Genomic DNA, 19,614 nt, shown 5'->3' on the forward strand with positions numbered 1-19,614 from the left:
GAGCCCAGTGTCTGTTATTCTTAAAGTGTATTAGTTCTGGTTTAAGCACTTGGGCTTCAGGCCAGTTATTTTACATTAAGAAGGTTCGTGGTCTGCACTCTTGTGGGAGAAGAGGCTGGACTCTGCCCTTCTGAGCTGGGAATTTCTGGTTAAAGGTTTATAGTGCCTGAATATTTGAACTGTATCTTACTGAAATTGGTACACCTTGTTTGCTGTAGCATAGACTAGATCCAGGCCTGCTGAATCTAGCTTTGTTTATATGCTTGTTGTTTGTTTGCTTGTTATTTCCCTGGAACGCTAATTCCACCTAATACGCGGCTTCTCAGCGCTTCTGTGGATCACTAGTGATATCTGCATTGCTTACTGTACTTATTTCCTTGTTTCACTTGAAAGAAAGTTACTGTTTGTCGTTTTTGCATTTAAGTTACCTGTAACACATTGCATTTAAGTTACCTGGCACTTGCTCGCTAAAGCAATTATATAAGTCAGCACTAAAAATTAAAAGCACTACACCCTCACTCCCCACTGGCCCTTGTTTTCAGTTATTAAGGAATTCCCAATATTATTCTAGCATGTCCAAAGGTCAGTTGTCAATCTCCTCTCCGGTCCAGCTGGTGAATCTGGGAATCTTGAGGCAATGTTACAACTGCCTCATGTACACAGACAACCCTCTCCTCCTCCCAACAAATTCCAACACATGTGAGAGATGCAACCATATAGCCAAACTGGAGGCTAAGCTCTCTCAACTCAGTACTGGCATAACCAGTCAGGAGGAGAAGGAAACCACACTCACTACAATTCCAGTCTCACATAGACCTACCACGACAGCAAACCAAACACATAATCACACAAAAACATACTCGGAGGCTCTAAATAAAGATCTGCCTAAGCAGCAGAGACCTCCAAAGCAGATACCCAAGCAACCGCTCCCCCAAAACAAAACACGTGCAACACATATCTCACAAAGCCAGTGTGCCGAACAGTCACAGCCCTTAAGACTAAACAACACACCTTATACACTTGTAATAGGTGACTCTATCGTCAGGCACACTGATGTCCCGCTCACCAGGCTGAACAAGGAGAGGGTCACAGTGAGCAGCCTGTCGGGCGCTAGGATCCGCCACATAACACCAGCACTCAGGTCACTCCAAGGCAAGTACAAATATGACTCTGTCATTGTCCATGCTGGTGTGAATGACCTGAGACGTGCCTCCCTGGACTACATGAAAAGAGACATAAAGGAGCTCTCTGAGCATGTAGCCCAGGCCGGTATGACCCTGACCTTGAGTAGCATCTTACCCTCACCAAGAATGATGCCACAATATGAAGACAAGATGATCAATTTCAACAATTTGCTTAAGTACTGGTGTCATTCAAAGAGGATCCAATGCCTGTCAGCTTGGGATGATATGCTCGACAAGCCACGATGCTTCGCTAGGGACTGCTTGCACCTGTCACCCCTGGGCTTTCGGATATTGGCAAAGGCTCTTGCTACCCCCATAGTGCCTTTTTTAAGCAAGGCTCAAAAGACAAACCCACCTCCATAGGTATCACAAGGGATAAGAAACTAAGAGTAATGCTACTCAACGCCAGAAGTCTAAACATCAAGATGCACGCACTCGAAACTCTCCTTAGCATGGAGAACATCGATATCTGTGCAGTAACAGAAACCTGGTTCAGGGCTCCCGAGAGCACCTCAGCACTACCAGGTTTTACCTCATACCATGCTTTTCGGCCCCAAAACTTGGACCGAACCACAAAAGGAGGGGGAGTATCGATATTCATCAAAGATACCCACACCTCCAGGTTGGTGGCAAAGCACAAAGCATCAGAGACTATCCATGTGCAACTAACAGTGGGTAAAACTGCCTTCCAGTTTATAGCCTGCTACAGACCACCCTCCCAAACCCAGGAACCCCACTCGGCCTTCCTGAGAACACTGGAAAATATGAAGGTCTCTCCAAACATCATTATATTGGGCAACTTCAACTACCCAAACATAGACTGGGAGCATTACTCTAGCTCCAACACCCTAGCCCAAAGGTTCCTAGAATTTATAAACTCAAATGCTATGGAACAACTTGTTACCACTCCCACAAGAGGGGAAAACATACTGGACCTGATCATCATCAACATGGGGACTCTATGTTCCAGACCAGAAGTGCATCCCTCAGTGGTAAGATCAGACCATAAACTAATCTCACTGGATATTCACATCCCGACCCCACCCCCTGCCCAGAAAACCACAGTGAAAAACTTCTCTAAAGCAAATTTCACACTCCTCAAAACCGAGGTGGAATCCTTCAAAGCCCCCGGGCCTGTGGAAAATACGGCCCAGACCGCAGAATCCTTTATAAACGCATTCTATGAACACCTTCAGGAATGCATGGATCATGCGATCCCAAATAAAACCAAGACCCAATCCTCCAAAGGCAGACGTCCTGTCTGGTGGACCCCAGCCATAAACAAACTATACAATAGAAGGAGGAAGCTACTAAATGATAGAGCAAAATCCCAAAAGGGAAGGCATCACTGATCAGTATTAGCAAAAACTACGGGCACTCATAAAATTGTCTAAGGCCAGCTTGAGAGAAAAATTGCACAGGACACTAAGGATAATCACAAGGCTTTCTTTAGTTATGTTAGGAACCTGGGTGGTAATTCCTAGATATGCTCAGAATTAGTCCAAAATGACAAAAATACACTGAACCCACAGACATTGCCAACATCCTAGCTGACAGGTTCAGCGCAAACCCCCCTCCCACCAAAGGGCAAATATCTATCCCAGCAGAGTGCTGCCCCTGACATCTCAGATGCTCAGGTAAGAGCCGCCTCTCCAAAGCAAAAACACAGCATCAATGGGACCAGACGGTGTCCCGGCTGCGTCCTACATGAACTCCAAGAAGAGCTAAACCCAAACATAAAACTACTGTTCAATCTCAGCCTTACTACAGGATATGTGGCCAAAGAGTGGCGTACAGCAACAGTGGTCCCTCTCCATAAAGGTGGTGCCTCAACGGATCCTGGAAACTATCGCCCCATAAGCCTGACTAGTTTGGTCTGCAAAGCTATGGAAAGGATCATCATGGACCTCATAAATAAAGATATTGGGGACCTACAGACACTGGATCCTACCCAGTTCGGCTTTGTTAAGGGCAGATCCTGCCTCTTAAACCTGGTTGATTTCTTTGAAACCGTCACCAAGGCCATTGACGAGGGGAAGGTGGTCCACACAGCCTTGCCTGGACCTCGCAAAAGCCTTCGATACAATACCCCACTCGGGCATTATAGATACGCTCACCAGCTTAAATATAAATCCGTATGTCACTAGATGGATTGCAAACTGGCTCAAGGACAGAACCCACATGGTTAGAATTGCTGGAGTCATGTCAGACTCCAAACCAGTTACAAGTGGTGTCCCACAAGGCTCAGTCCTGGGACCTCTCTTGTTCGGTATATATTTCTCGGAGGTACAGGCCAACACAGAAGGACTGTGGCTGACCAAGTTCGCAGATGACTGCAAACTGGACGCCATAATCGACACTCCAGCCGACACAAGCATCCTCCAAAAAGGCCTCATAGAAACAGACAACTGGTGCCAGAGCCATGGCCTCAAGCTAAATGCCAAAAAGTGTATAGTCATCCCCTTTGGCAAAAACAAAGTGCCCACAAATTACCACATAGGTGGTAATCCATTAAGTACAGAAGAAGTAATTAGGGACCTGGGGACCCAAGTTGATAGGAATCTCTCATTTGACAACCACGTGGCCAAAGTGGTTAGAAAAACATTTTATATAGCCCACCTAATCATGAAGGGATTCACATCTAGATCAGGAGAGGTCATCGTGCCTCTTTACTCATCCCTCATCAGGCCCATAATTGAGTACAATGCCCCTTTTGGGATGTACCTTACCAGACACCTGCAGCAACTGGAAAGACCCCAAAAGTACCTCACCAAGAGGATCAAAGGGCTCAAACAGATGCCATATGCTGCCTGGTTAAAGAAACTCCAGCTCTACTCAGTGGCATACTGCCTGTTCAGAGGCGTTCTGTGCCTGACGTATAAAGCAATGTCCAACCCGGAATTAATGGACATGCTGCACCTCAGAAAATCCAAATCCCATCGAGCTATGCGCTCGAGAGACTTGAACCTCAGCACTGAAATACATAGGACATGCTGGAGGGACAGATTCATAACCCAGAGGTTTCCTTCACTCTGGAATAAAATCCCAGTCCAGGTTAGGCAGAGTCCCTCATTGACTCTCTTCAAGAGGAATCTTGATGAGTGGATGGGAGATCGTAGGTTTACTCCGGGTATCACTTCTGTGTCACTGTTAGACAGAGGCACAGTATACTAACCTCGAAAAAGGGCATAGCAAAATAAATTTAAAATGGGTGGCAAAAGCCAGACACATTCTGGCTAGGCTTATAAATGCCCTAGGGCAGATAGCCTAGTATGAACCTATGAACCTATAAGTATCAGGTCATCACCCAGCTGTTGAAAACTAAAATATTCCTAATTAATTCCTGGCTCTGCTCTTGCTCCACACCAGGCTAATCAATCCTGTAATCCATTTTTCTCTTTCACCCCACTTTAATTTAACTAGCTTTATCTCTTACATCACTTTCTTGCTGCCTTTCTCTCCCTTCACTTCCTCCAGCTGGAATAATTTGTCATTATTTTCTGATCTACTACCCCTCTCCTAACTTGCTACCATCTCCTTTTCCACTACTGAAAATCTTACTTGTTCTACCAAAGTACATATCCTTGAAAAACTCATTTGTAATTTGTAAATATCTTTCTTTTTCAGCTTCATACACACACTTTTTCTGTTGCATAAACATTCCTTTCTTTACTAGCCAATTTCTCTCCCTTATCTCTGACACACCTTTTGTCAACTTAATACTCCTTTTCTCAACTAACAGTGTATCTATCTCACCTTTGCTTCCAGCTGTCTCTGCACCCCTTGCAATTTAAACAAATTATTTTGTTCTTTCACTAGACCATTTTTCTTTGATTACTACTATTGTATTATATTATACATAGAAAAAAAAAACAAGGTCCAGATCCACTCAGAAAACCTTGGTTCTTCTTTTTTCTGTGTATTATTAGTTGGTGTGTCTTTATATTATACATATAAAAATAACCACCTTTACAACTGTATAACATTATATTGTATATTATAATATATTACAGTATATTATATTATAGTATAATATATATTGTATTATATTAGTAAAAATGAATCTGCATCAGTTGCTTATATTTGCTATGTTCTATTGTTTTGCTTTCTTGTAATATCTTTGAGCTTTTTCCCCCAGCATCACCACTGAAAAAAGGTTATTGCCCAGTTGAATTTTCCAAGTAAACAAATGTCAATAAATAAATATTTATGATTTTTCATTTTGATACCTTAGTGTACATAACTCTGGATATTAGTTTCATCCTGCTTTTTGATTAGATGTGTATTACATGGAGTTAAGTTTTAATGCCGGACTGTGACACCAGAAGTCCTTTGAAACACTGTACTTGAGACCTGTATGTAGAGATCCCTGGTACTTATTTTTGTATGTACTGTTTAGTGCTATCTTAAAGAACAGCATATAGGGCAGCTTTACAGTTTGGGGAGTAGTGGCATGTTTTTGGTGTTTCTCTTGTATGTTTCTTTTCATCTTACTAGTACTTCTTGTAAAGCCCTGCAAGAGCAGAGAACTCTACACACTTTTTGGGCTTACTTTTTTTTTTTTTGGTTAGAAAATAGAAATCCAAATCAAAGCCAACCATAACTGAAATATTAAATATTGTAAGGGAAATAAAGGAATTGGAGGTGGGATCTTTAGAAAAAGGAATGATATGTAGAGATAAATGGAATTGGGGGGAGCAGTGCATGCAGAATAATGGGGTGAATATTAAGTCAGCGAAAAGGCATTATAGCGAATGCAGTTTCGCAGACGCATATACAACGAAAGCTGACAACAGCGAAACCCCAGGGAAAAAAATTGGTAGACCAGCAAATCACAACACACCATTTAAAACAATGCAGACTGGGGGGCTTCACACCCCCCAACTAAATATACCAACTCCGAGATCCCACTAAGGGCAATGTCACGGCTCAGGCCAAGTGATTTTTTTTTTTTTTTCCCTGCTGGAAAAAAATCGCTGAGCTATCTCTGTTGCCAGCCTTTGTTCAATATGTGTCGGCAAAACAGCGTTTGCTGTAATGCCGTTTCGCTGACTTAATATAGACCCAAATAATATACCAGAGATGGAGTGAAATTTAAGGGAGGGCAGGACTTGGGAATTTATAAAATGTGGGAGTGAATTACAACTTGTATAAAGAAAGCTTATATGTATAATGCACGAAACTAATGGAATATGTTAAATGACAACTGTGATGTGTGTTGTGTTTATATCTATAGACATATATATATATATGTATATATGTATATATGTATATGTATATATACAGTGCAATGGAAAAGTATTTGCCCCTTCTTGATGGCTTATTTTTTTTGCATGTTTGTCACACTTAAACACTTAAAAATTGCATTTTGCGTTTGCTTGGGTTATTTTTTGTCTCAAATTTATATTTCTTTGATGATCTGAAACATTTGACAAAAATAACCCAAGTAAACGCAAAATGCAGTTTTTAAGTGATGATTTTATTTATTAAGGAAAAAAAATATCCAAACATACATAGCCCTGTGTGAAAAAGTAATTGACCCCTAAACCTAATAACTGGTTGTGCCACCATTAGCAGCAACAACTGCAATCAAGCATTTGCGATAACTGGCAATGAGTCTTTCACATCACTATTGAGGAATTTTGGCCCACTCTTCTTTGCAGAATTGTTTTAATTCAGCCCTATTGAAGGGTTTCTGACCATGAACCGCCTTTTTAAGGTCATGCCACAGCATCTCAGTTGGATTCAAGTCCGGACTTTGACTAGAACACTCCAAAACCTTCAATCTGATATTGTTAATCCTCGTTCATTCCTTACATGTGGATAGTCTCTTCTGACCTCGGAACTGAGCCGGCTATCTGCCAAGCTCACGCCAGCTACAAACACTTGAGCTAAACTCTTACCCAGAATCCCCCTCTCCCTGTTGCCCCAGATTTCGTTTGCCATGTCAAGCTACTACTCTTGAGCTAAGTACAACATTTTTCTTCATACCTAAGTTCTAAGACAGCTTTTTTCACAAAAAAGTTATTAGATTGTGATCTCTTACCTTATCGCATTTAGCGACAACCTTTTTCGAATTCTTTTCAACTATTCTTTTCTTACCACGAGGTAATTCCTTTTTTTACCATCATTGGTAAACCCCTTTCCTTTTTACCTTCGGGTATTTCTTGTACCATTGCTGGTATTTTTCTGGTTTCTCCTTCTTACCTTCTAACCATGGCAGATAAAAAAAGGTAGTCCAGGGTTTAAAAGATGTTTGGATTGTGGCCATAAATTACCTACTTCAGATGCACATTCCCTGTGTGTCTACTGCTTGGGTGTGCCTCACTTAACAGTTGACCTGCCTTGCGGGATTTGTAAGAACTTCTGTAACAGGACATTAATTGAAAGGAAAAACATATTAATATTGAAGGGGCTACTTAAATCTCCCTTTTCAGAGGCTATTTCTGGGTCAGAGGCTTCAACCCCTCCAAGATCCCATCACAAAGAGTGATGAACAAAAAAAAGCCAAGTGTCTGCCTTTGTCCCCAGCTGGGGACTCTCATGAACCGAGACTTAAGAAAGCTAAGCTTTCCAGTTCAGATTTGACTTCTTCAGCTCCAATGCTTTCGGTGCCTAGACCTTTGGCACCGTGGCCATCAGCACCATCTGTGACTTCAGCACCGACTAGTGTGTCCCATACTGCATTGGTACCAAGGAGCTCCTCAGTTCAGATTCCCTTATTGGCACCGACTGTTCAGTCGATGCAGACTGTTACGATGTCGGATATTTCGACGCTCATTCCTTTTTCAGCTCTGACAACTTACCCGGCACGGACTACCCTCTCAGTGCCAACCATTCAGTTTTTGTCACCGATGTTTTTGGCTCAGGCCTTAGCACCGACAACTACTTCAGTACCGACCTCATCAGTGCAGACCATGCCTTCAGCACAGATTTCCTCGGTGCAGACACCAGTAGTTCAGACCATTACAGTTCTATCGTTTTCAGTGCAACCCTCCCCTGTGGTGGACACTGAGCTTGCTTTGTCCTTGGATAGACCTGTCTCTCACTCAGCCATGTCCGTGAAATACACTAGAACCCTCTCTGAACACGATATGTTGCCTCTTGTGGATCAATTGCTTTTGGCCAGAGGTATCCCGCCCCCCAGGAATTATTCTTCCTTGGGAGGTGATCACCCTTTACCAAAGACCCCTACTTATTCTTCTCCTTCATTGCCTTTGAAGCCCTTTGATATAGCACAGTCTTCCCCCACTATGGTTTCCTTTATGGACCTCACTAAGGAGCCGCAGTTGCCTTTGTGGCAGGAGAGTCTTGCCACTGCCCAGGATGTCAGCTGTGGCATACGTACTTTGCCGTTTCACAGCCATCCAGGGACTCTGGGTCAGCAGGCTGAGCCACTTGGGCAAGGGGTGACCCCTGCCATGGGTCCCCACCCCTCTTCAGGTGGACCGGCCTTCCAGCTAATGGAGAAGGCCCTTGCGTCGTTTGGCGATCCTGTGCTATCACTCTCCCTGCCCTCCTTTGGACCACAATGTACCCAAGCCGCTCCTAGCTGACACCGGGCACAGGGGCCTCAGGACATACTCCCACAGGAGACCTCTTTTGCACAGTCTTCCCCAGCTTCTCCCTCTGAGGAAGATTATCAAAAGAGCTCGTGCAAGAGGAAGCACATGGACTCCAGAGAGGAGTCCCTTACTAAAGACACAGACTTTGATGATGGGGAAGGGTCCCCTCGATCACCCTCTGAGGTATCCTTTGGTGATATCCTTGAAATCCTTAAACAGAAAGGTGATTGGCAGCCCTCTAACCCGACCTCTGAAGAGTCTGTGTTCCTGCAGGCTTTTCGTGCCCGGCCCCCTACCTCCTGGGTTACTCCACCTGCTGATGAACTTGTCCGTCTCGTCGTGCAGTATGCGTGGAAGGCTCCTGACACCGTTGAGGCCATTTCCTGGAGGCCAGATAAAATTTTGTCCCCTCCTGCTAGTGATCCCCATTGGTCCAAAGGTCTTCCTGTAGATGCCTTGGGGGTGGGCGGCCGCAACTAAAAAGGTCCTGGCAGAAGAAGAAAGCCAGACTGTCCATCTGCCCAACAAAGAGTTCCGGGCTCTGGACAGAATAGGGAAGCATACCTTTGCATCAGCAACCTTTGCAGTCAGGTCCCTGAACTATATGGCACATTTTATCAGGCTTCAAAGAGACTTAATTTCTGAGCTCTCTGACACTTTGGCTGGAGCTGTGTCTGATGAGGTCCGTGACAGTGGCCTCTCAGCTAGCCATCATCGAATCGATATCTAACTCCTCCATGCGCCTGATATCTCACGCATCAAAAGGAGCAGCCAGAGCGGCAGGTTCAGGCATTATTCTGAGACGCCATGCCTGGATGCGCTTGTAAATATTGCGGAACCCTTCAAGGCTTCCTTTCTCAATGCCCCCATTGAAGCCTCTTCGTTATCTTGACCCAAGGTTAAATGCACACTGGCCAGATGTCAACAGGACGGTAAGACCCTTTCTGCTGTGGGTGTCCGTTATTCTTCCCCTCAACGGGCTTTCTCCAGAAACCAGAATAGTGGGAAGATATGATACAAAAAGTCTCAAGGTTCTTTCCGTGACGCAAAGGCTGAGTTCTCCCCTAGAGGCAGAGGAGAAAACTCACAGGGAAGACTCCCCTTTTGGGGCAGAGGGGGTCTGCGTATCCAGGGTTCCAGGGATTCTTTCCCTGGCCAATCCTACCAGCACTCCTGAAGAGCAGCCCAACTGTTTTCCTCTGGAAGTGGTTGGGGGTCATTTCTCTTTGTACCCTTCTACCTGGCTAACCATTACCACCGATTCTTGGGTACAAAGGATAATAACCAGAGGTTATCCTATCCCCTTGGACCTTTGTCCCGCTCCCCTAACAAGCTTACCCGACATTCCACCCAGTCAAAGGGAAGAAGCAGCATTAGAGATTTCAAAGCTGCTAAGAAAGAGTCATCCAAATAGTCCCTCCAGACCAGATAGGATCCGGATAAAGACTGTTTTTGGTGCCAAAAAAAAAACGCGGACTGGAGACCAGTTTTGGATCTCAGTGTATTGAACAAGTTTGTAAAGATACAGAAATTCCTGATAATCACAATAGTCTATACTTCCGCTTCTGGAAAAAGACAATTGGATGTGCTCGATAGATCTTCAAGATGCATATTACCACTTAAAAGTGGACACACCATCAAGAAGATTCCTCCGCTTCCATGCAGGAGCCAGTCATTACCAGTTTAGAGTACTGCCCTTCGGACTCTCTACAGCCCCCAGAGTGTTCACAAAGTACATGGCAGTCGTCACAGCTCACTTACAGCTACAAGGATTCCAGGTGTTTCCATACTTAGAAGACTGGCTCATCTCCACCCCACCAGAGATCTATTGGAAGAAGCCCTGGCATACTCTCTTCTAACTGTGGAAAGACTAGGCATAACCATAAAGTGACAGAAATCCAATCTTACCCCATCTCAGTCCACAGAATTCATAGGGGTCATCTTGAACACACAGAATTGCAGAGCATCCATTCCGGAGCACAGAATTGTAAGTATAAAGCAGCAACTGATTCCAATCCTTTCAAGGGAGAAATCCACAGCTCATTCTTTTCTCCAGTTGTTGGGTTCCATGGCAGCCGCCATTACTATTGTCCCCCTAGCCAGGTTTCACATGAGGCTTCTACAATGGCTACTGCTCACCCAATGGTACCCCTTTCAGTACCCTCTTTCAGCCAAGATTCGTGTAACTCACAGGTGCAAGCAAGATTTAAATTGGTGGATGTCGCACAATCTGTCACAATGGTCTCACCCCTTCTCCCCCCAACAGCCCAGGGCTACAGTGACCACTGATGCCTCGCTAATGGGGTGGGGGGGGGTCTATTCCAGGGACAGACAGTCCAAGGTACTTGGACCGAAACGGAGGCCCATCTGCATATAAATGTTCTAGAGCTGAGGGCGGTGCTTCTGGCTTTGCAAGCATTCCATCCGCTGCTGCCATCTGGGACTATTGTGATACATTCAGACAACACTGAACACTGATTGAGATTGAGGCAGTGGTCTAGTACATCAGCAAACAAGGTGAAACCAAATCTTACCCACTCTGTCGAGAGGCCATGAGGATATGGCAATGGGTGATGGCTACCAACTGCTTTCTTCTAGCAACACACATTCCCGGGAGTTCCAACATGATATGGTCCCTGAATCCTTTGATAGTGGCGGAGATTTTCAACCGCTGGGGTCTTCCTTGCTCCGACCTCTGTGTCCCCAACCAACTACAAATGTAGCAACTATTTTGCCCTGACCCCCCGCCCCCCAGGACAGTCACCCAGGGATGCTCTAGTCCACGATTGGCCGTCTGGTCTACTTTATGCATTTCCACCTCTCCCCCTCATTCCCCAGTTTCTGAGGAAAGCCCGCTGGTTGAAGAGCAGAGTAATCCTCATTGCACCATGTTGGCCTCGTCAGATTTGGTAACCCTTCCTTTGGCCTCTCCTGCTAGATCAACCGTGGATTCTCCATCCAACCCTGGGGTTGATCTCCCATCCACAGAATCTGATTCACACCAATTTGAACAGCCTGAAGCTCACAGCTTGACTCCTCCAATTCCTTTGATTGCCAGGCAGAATGATCTTTCTTTACCAGTACCTGATGTTCTTATTGCATCTCATAAGTCTTCCACCAGAATTACACATCTCAGGAAGTGGAAAAGGTTTACTATTTGGCTGAAAGAAAAACAGATCCTTTTTCAGCACCAGTATCGATAGTACTGGAATATCTGTCTACCATATTGCAATCCGGTCTATCGGCCTTTACCATTAACGTTCATTTGGCCGCAATATCTAATTTTCATGATGGTGTCTAAGACTCTTCTCTTATGTCACACAAATTATGCAAGACTTTCATAAAAGGCGTGAATCATCTAAACCCTCTTTTAGAGAGCCTACTCAACCATGGGGCCTGTCATTAATCCTACAAGCTTTGACAATGCCACCTTTCGAACCAGCTTCTTTTTGCAACCTCAAATATTTGTCATGGAAAACTTTGTTTTTGATTGCCATTACTTCTGCCAGACGTATCTCTGAACTTCAAGCCTTATGCATCAAGAGACCATATTTGATTTTTCATAGAGATAGTGTCATTGAGAACTAATCCTTCCTTTCTGCCAAAAGTGATCTCTGCAATGTCCATTAATCAAACCACTGAATTGCCAGTTTTCTTCCCCAGTCATTTAAACAGAGGAGAGTATTGCCTACATTCCCTAGATATTGACAGGCAAATTCGCTTCTATTTGAGCAGGACTAAGGCTTCTCGTAAATCATAACAGCTATTTTTGGCCTATTCTGGACCTAGATTAGGATGTGCTGTTGCTAAGGTCACATTGGCTAAATGGTTAAAAGACTGTGTAACCATCATTTATAGAAAACGTAATATCCCATTAACTACTACCATAAAGGCTCATTCTACAAGGTCGTTGGCAACTTCTGCTGCCTTCCATACCAGAGCCTCTTTAAATGACATTTGTGCAGCTGCAACTGGGGCTAGTCCTCATGTTTTCATCAATCATTACAAGTTGGATTTGGCCTCCAGGGGAAGAGCATCTTTTGGTTCTATGGTGCTCAGGAATGTCCTTCCATGAGAGCCTCCCAGGAATAGAGGTAGCTGGGGACTCTGTCCCATACATAAGGAATGAACGAGGATTAACAATATCAGATAAAGAAGTTGTCTTACCATAACATTCCATCTGTATTGTTGATCCTCGTTCAGTCATTATGACCCTCCCTCCTTCCCCCTCCTGGGGCTTTTAGTGGATCTCACCATCCAGTTCTGTTAGGTCATTTGACCATAGGTAGCCTCTACCTTCTTTTGACTTGCAAACTCAATCTGAGGTAACAGGGAGAGGGGAATTCTGGGTAAGAGTTTAGCTCGAGAGTTTGCAACTGGCACGAGCTTGGAAGATGGCCGGCTCTGTTCCGAGGTTGAAACCGACTACCCACACATAATGACTGAATGAGGATCAACAGTACAGATGGAACGTTATGGTAAGACATAACTTCTTTTTTTGTTTTTTAAGCCATTCAGAGGTGGACTTGCTGGTGTGTTTTGGATCATTGTCCTGCTGCAGAACCCAAGTGTGCTTCAGCTTGAGATCATGAACTGATGGCTGGACATTCTCCTTCAGGATATTTTGGTAGAGAGCAGAATTCATGGTTCCATCAATCACAACAAGTCATCCAGGTCCAGCAAAGCAGCCCCAGACCATTACAGTACCACCACCATGTTTGACTGTTGGAATAATCTTTTTCTGAAATGCTGCGTTACTTTTATGCCGGGTGTAATGGGATGTACACCTCTCAAAAAGTTAAACTTTTATTCATCAGTCCACAGAATATTTTCCCAAAAGTCTTTGGGATCATGAAGATTATTTTTGGCAAAAGTGAGACAAGTCTTTATGTTCTTTTTGGTCAACAGTGGTTTTTGCCTTGGAACTCTGTCATGCATGCCATTTTTGGGGTCTATATTATTATCTTGAAGTTACAGAACATCGAATACAATATGGTCGACACCATATTATCGAATTTCATAACTTCCAAAAAAAAAATTAATTTGAAACATCAAATACTTAACTGGGTTTAAGCAGGGGGGCAAGCACCCCCCACACCCCCTGCTGCTTAAATATACCAACTCCGAGATTGCTCTACAGTGCAGGAAAGGGAAATCTTCCCTATCCGCACCATACTCCGTTAAAGTGCGATCTCTGAGTTGGTATATTTAAGTAGCAGGGTTTGGGGGGTGTTAGGGGTGCTTGCCCCCCCCTGCCTAAACACCCTTTACTTGGGTTTTTTTTTCAGGGTCTTGTAGAATTTCGATGGTTTAATGGTTTGATCACTAAAGTTCGATCTTTAGTGATTCGAAGCATTAAACTTTCGAGATTCTTATATAGACCCCATTTTTGCCCAGTCTCTTTCTTATGTTTGAGTCATGAACACTGACTTTAACTGAGGCAAGTGAGGCTTGCAGTTCTCTTGATATTCTGGGTTCTTTTGTGACTTCTTGGATGAGTCGTTGATGCGCTTTTGGGGTAATTGTTGTAGTTCAGCCACTCCTGGGAAGGTTCACCACTGTTCCATGTTCTCCATTTGTGGATAATGGCTCTCACCCTGGTTCGCTGGAGTCCCAGAGCTTTAGAAATGGCTTTGTAACCTTTTCCAGACTGATAGATGTCACTTTGTTTGTCATCAGTTCTGGAATTTCTTTATATCGCGGCATGATGTCTTCCTTTTTGGGATCTTTTGGCCTACTTCACTCTGTCTGGCAGTTTCTGTTTAAATGATAACTTGATTCAACAGGTCTGGCAGTAATCAGGCCTGGGTGTGGCTAGTGAAACTGAACTCAGCTTTCCCAAAAATGTGATTAACCACAGTTACTTCATGATTTAGCAAGGGGGCAATCACTTTTTGACATAGGACCATGTAGGTTTGGGTAGTTTTTTTTTCCTTAATAAAATCATCACTTAAAAACTGCATTTTGTGTTTACTTGGATTATCTTTGTCTAATATTTAAATTTGTTTGATGATCTGAAACATTTAAGTGTGACAAACATGCAAAGAAATAAGAAAAGAAGAAATCAAGAAGGGGAAATACTTTTTCATTGCACTGTGTGTGTGTTTGTGTGTGTGTGTATATATATATATATATATATATATATATATATATATATATATATATATATATATATATACACACACACACACACACACACACACACACACATACACACACACTATCAATGATGTTAAAATTGTGTGAATTTTATAAAAATGTTTAAAAAATGTTCACAGCATAGAAATTAGTAGGCATCTTATGAATATATAATGAGGGTACCTTGACTTCCTGCTGTGTTAAAATGAGGGGTTGTGTGCATGAGAAGTCATGTTATGCAATATGTCTCATTACAAAATTTCATTTTCCGCTCTTATAGGAAGCTATAAGGTTATTATTTTGCGAATACTAGCAAAATAATTAACCTACAAGTGTTTCTTTCATAATTTTAAAGCTAGTTTACTTATGTACATAACTCTGTTTTGATGCATCTTTATTTGTTTTTACTTTTAACTTTATCTTGGGATTCCAGTTCACCTTTTCCAGCAGTGCTAAGGTAACCTTGGACTCATAGTTAATGTATTAAACATCCAGATTAATGTTTAGGGGCAAATTGAAAATGTATATGATGTGGCAGAAGTAACATAGTGTGGGAGTGTAGGAATATTGAGATGTCAGTGTTGCTGTATGGCATAATACCAGAAGTTCAAATATAATATATTCAGATATTTCCCTCCCAAATCAAGTATTCTCTCAGAAGCCTTTTCTGATGTTAATTTACATGTCTGTGCTGTAATAGGCAGTACTTCTGGTATTTATATATGTTTGATATTTATTTTAATGTTTTTCTAGGTCGTCACAGCAAACTAGGTCTGAGTGGCCGTCCTTATCGACACATGGGAGTTCTTGGTACCTCAAAACTGTATACCATCAGAAATCACATATTTACTTTTACTCCTCAGGTAAGTTGCAGTTGAATTATTCAGTGTTTACAAGGAGATATCTATTGGGTTGATTTTTAATAATTCCATGCCTCAGTCCAGTTTGCAATGAGGAGTTTGGGAAGCCTTGATCTGTGAACCTTAAAATGGCAGTGGTTGTACGGTGACTGGGTCTGAAATTTTGCTGTGAGGGTGAGCAGTAGTTACGAGAAGTAAAAATGTAGTAAGTTAAGATGAAATGCATCTTTCCAAGATTTTGGATGAGGGTGAGAGAATGGCAGTTGGTCAGTAGTTTGTGAGCTCGGTTGATGAGCTTGCCTAATGGAGGGGTGTTATATTGTTTTTTTTCCATAAGGCAGGGACGTATTTTTCTTGGATAGAGTAGTTTATTAGAATCAAGACAGGATATGCAACGCTATCTGCAGCGGGTCTAAGGTTTTCAGATGGAAGTCGGGACAGTGGTTGTTGTCTTGAGAGCTTAGGTATGTTTTTAATTGTAGATGTTAGCACTGGAATAAGTGTGAAGGCCTGTTGTCATTTCATTGATTAGGGTGAGATGGCTGGATTTTATAGTAGTTTTCTTTTGTAAGAGGGAGATTACTTTATAAAATGTGAGTTAAACAGTGAGACAATGCTTTGAGAGTTATTAGTTGGAGATGGGTGGGGTTGGGTTGATTTTCCAGGATTGGGCCTATTTATGGATTCCAGATGTTTGTTTGGACTGTTTGATGAATTTTTCGATAGTGCTATAATAAGCTTTTTGTCTTGTTTTATGCATAACTGCCTGTATTGCTGCAGAAATGTTTGAGACTTTGTTTGCAGCCATACCTTCCAGGCTTTATCTCTGAGTTCCATGAGTTGCTTTGTTTTTTTTGTATTTAACCAATGTTGCATTACAAGGTAACTTTCTAGGGGCTGTCGAGAGTTGTTATGGCTTGGTAGTAGTTTCTCAGGTTGTCAGAGGAGTTTTTCATGAACTGCAAGGGGAGTAAATGTATAAAGCTGGAGTACTTTATAGAGTTGGGATCCTAACGGTAGGTTAGACTTGTGTTCTGTGGGTAGCCATTTGGCTTTTTCTAGGGGGATATAATGATACTCGAGACACAAGTTTGTAGTGGATGGGCAGATGCTGTTAAGAGCGTCTGGAGTGTGGTAGTATTTTTTCTGAAGGCAGAAGCAAAATTGTGAAGTCCATATTCAAGTTGAAGAAAGAGAACTCCTTTACTGAGCAACTTATCGGATCATTTCCTTGCTTCAAAGTTGCATAAATCTCTGTCTACTGCCATCTTAACAGAGGACAGGGCCGTCTTTCTTCAAGTTTAAAGTAAAGACTTGTATAGTGGTAGGTCTGAATTTTCTCCAGTGCACAATTTATTGTTCCCACATAACTTTTGGAACAGAAGAACTCCACTCAGTGGAGCAGCTGTTATCCAGTTAACTGAATAACAGTGAATGAATTCATATGAATTGCTGTGGGAGGTGTAACATTTTCTGTAAATGGGATAGTATAGTGAGTGTGGGAAACGTTTCCTATTCCTAATCTTGGTCATCACATTTTTCTTCCACTTTAGAAGTTATAAAAAAGGACCTAAATTGTCATTGCAATGTTCGATTCATTCTTTTCCTGGAGTTTAAATATTTTTTCTCCATCTTGTTGGCACTCCACATGTGGAGTGTCGACATTTCAGTAGGAAGCTTTTATGCATACAACAAATGGCATTAATGCGTGCTTGTCAAATGGGTAAAAAACATAGAACATAGCAGAAATCTTTGTTTAACTCATAATTGCTAGAGTAGTGTATCAGAATTAATTTTATAGGTTGAAGAGTACCAGGTTCTCTTCAGAAACCCAAGTTTCTTTTCAGACTTGAGCTCTTCTTAGAGACACCTAGAATCAAGATTCGTTACTCCTAGAATCACAAGGTTGGCTCATCTCCTTTGGTGACAAAGTTGGGGTGACAAAGTACTGGCCTGCAGTAACTGACTTGCTGCCAAGGCAGTGTTGTAGTTTTATAGGTTAATATGTTCATAGGTAAGTACTAGGCTAGCTGCCCTTGCAGGCCATTTAAAGCCTAACCACTTTCCCTTTTGTGTTCAAAATAACCTTATCCCATTTGGTTATAGATTGGTCTTACCCATCCCATGGTTAATAATTATATACTACCCCTAATGAGAATAACTGGGATTATACCATAGATAATTTGAGGGGACTCAGGCATGAGATAAAGAATTTAGGAGCTGCTGAGTTAGTAGTATGGGGTACATTTTCTGTTTCCCATCCATATATCTAAGTTGCAGTTGAAAATGGACAGGGATGAACTTTGCTTTATGTGGATGGGTGGGGTCTATTCCACATCAGAGGTATCCTCTGCAAGATGTACCTGTCCCTCTAAACCATTCCGTTGTTGATTCAGAAGAGGTTCTGATCCCTAGACCAAGTATTTCTGATGCCATTTGACTTGCTGATGTGCAGTAAATCCATCAGTAATCGACTGGAGCATGTCTTACATGCCAGACAAAAAGGTCACCTGTTAGCAGTCTTTAGGATACTAAGCATGTGACGAGGCTTAGAGTCAGTCCATGTAGGACATGTTTAGGCTTTGTATCCTTTTAGTAAGGCATCTCCGTTTTCTTTGGAAGAGCAGGGCCCACTAAGTACAGGTGATGTCATAACTGCTTTTTGTGATATGTAGGGAGACCTGAAATTGTCCCATCATTACTACAAGTCCAACAGCCCCCCCTTGGATCCTAAGTCATTGGATGCTAGGGCTGGGCACATCTTTTAGAATTGCAACCCCAGAGTATGGCTTGAAGCCAGTTTTGCCCATCTTGCCTGCTCAGCTTCTTTAAACTCCAAAGAAGCGCTTCTTCAAACTCCAAAGAAGCATTCCCGGCTCCAGTCCACCTCTACCTGTACTTCCTCCAGAAGCTTGTAGGAAGTAGATGTAGGTAAGATGATGCGAAAGTTCCTTAGAGCTCAGATCCCAATTGGGGGTCTTACAAACTCCACCCCCTATCGAATCTCTGAGTGTGCCTATTATTTCAAAGACCTTCCTAACTCCTTCTCCAATCCGTTCTGTAGTGTAGGAGTGCCAGGATCCGAGATCCCCAATAGGTTTGGTGTCTGATCCAAGGAAAGTTGCTTCCTCCACTCAGACACTGTTTCCTTAACTGTTTCTGCTCCAATACCCTTGTATCAGAATGTGTCTCTGAGCCGAAGTGTCAGTGTCAGATCTGAGGGGATATGTTTGGCTCCGTCTTTTCCCCTCGGAGTCTTGGTCATGGACAGTTTGGATCCAATTCCACCTCTGAAGCTTGGATCCAGGGGGTGGCTGAATATGCCTTCTTTGGGAGTTTTGTCTTTGAGGGGGCAGGGCGGGGCTTCTCTTGGTCCTTCAGCTTTCGAGGTGGTGGAAAATAATTTTTCTCTCCAAAGTGAACAGTCTTATGTTTTGGATCTTACCCCTTTTTCTCTCTTCGGTTCTAAGCTCTGAGTCGCTCAGGCCTATTCCACAGGGACAGCCAGTTCCAACAAGTCTGCAGCCAGTTCCAGTGGAGGAACTTCCCCTCTCATCCATCACCTCTCCAGAACATCCCACTGAGGAGGTGCACTGGAAGTGAATGTGCAAAAGGAGGTGCATAGACTCATGGGGGATACTGACTTTGATGAAACAGAATTATCCCACAGGTCACCACCAGATGACATCTCCTTTGGAGATATTTTAGAAACCCTGAAAGAAAGGAGGTTGGTCATCCCAAAATCCCTCACTGTAAGAGTCAGTGTTCTTGGAGGCTTTTAGTTCTGGCCCATCTATGTCTTTGTTGACCCCCTGGTGGATGAGCTTGTTGACCTGGTTTCCTGCCAAACATGGAAGGAGCCAGATA

General features: G+C 43.0%; 1 protein-coding gene across 5 annotated transcripts in view; it reads left to right on the plus strand.

Moving 5' to 3' along the window:
* PHKA1 (phosphorylase kinase regulatory subunit alpha 1) overlaps window positions 1-19,614 on the plus strand; it is a 3,177,076-nt gene that overhangs the window by 1,481,801 nt on the left and 1,675,661 nt on the right. For all 5 annotated transcript variants that reach the window (XM_044057561.1, XM_044057557.1, XM_044057558.1 and 2 more), the window contains exon 16: window positions 15,641-15,750. In XM_044057561.1, the coding sequence (XP_043913496.1) occupies window positions 15,641-15,750 (110 nt within the window). The remainder of the gene's footprint in view (window positions 1-15,640; window positions 15,751-19,614) is intronic.

The sequence above is a fragment of the Protopterus annectens genome, chromosome 15.part0, assembly GCF_019279795.1.
Source record: "Protopterus annectens isolate FY-2018-M chromosome 15.part0, PAN1.0, whole genome shotgun sequence".
Taxonomy (NCBI): domain Eukaryota; kingdom Metazoa; phylum Chordata; order Ceratodontiformes; family Protopteridae; genus Protopterus; species Protopterus annectens.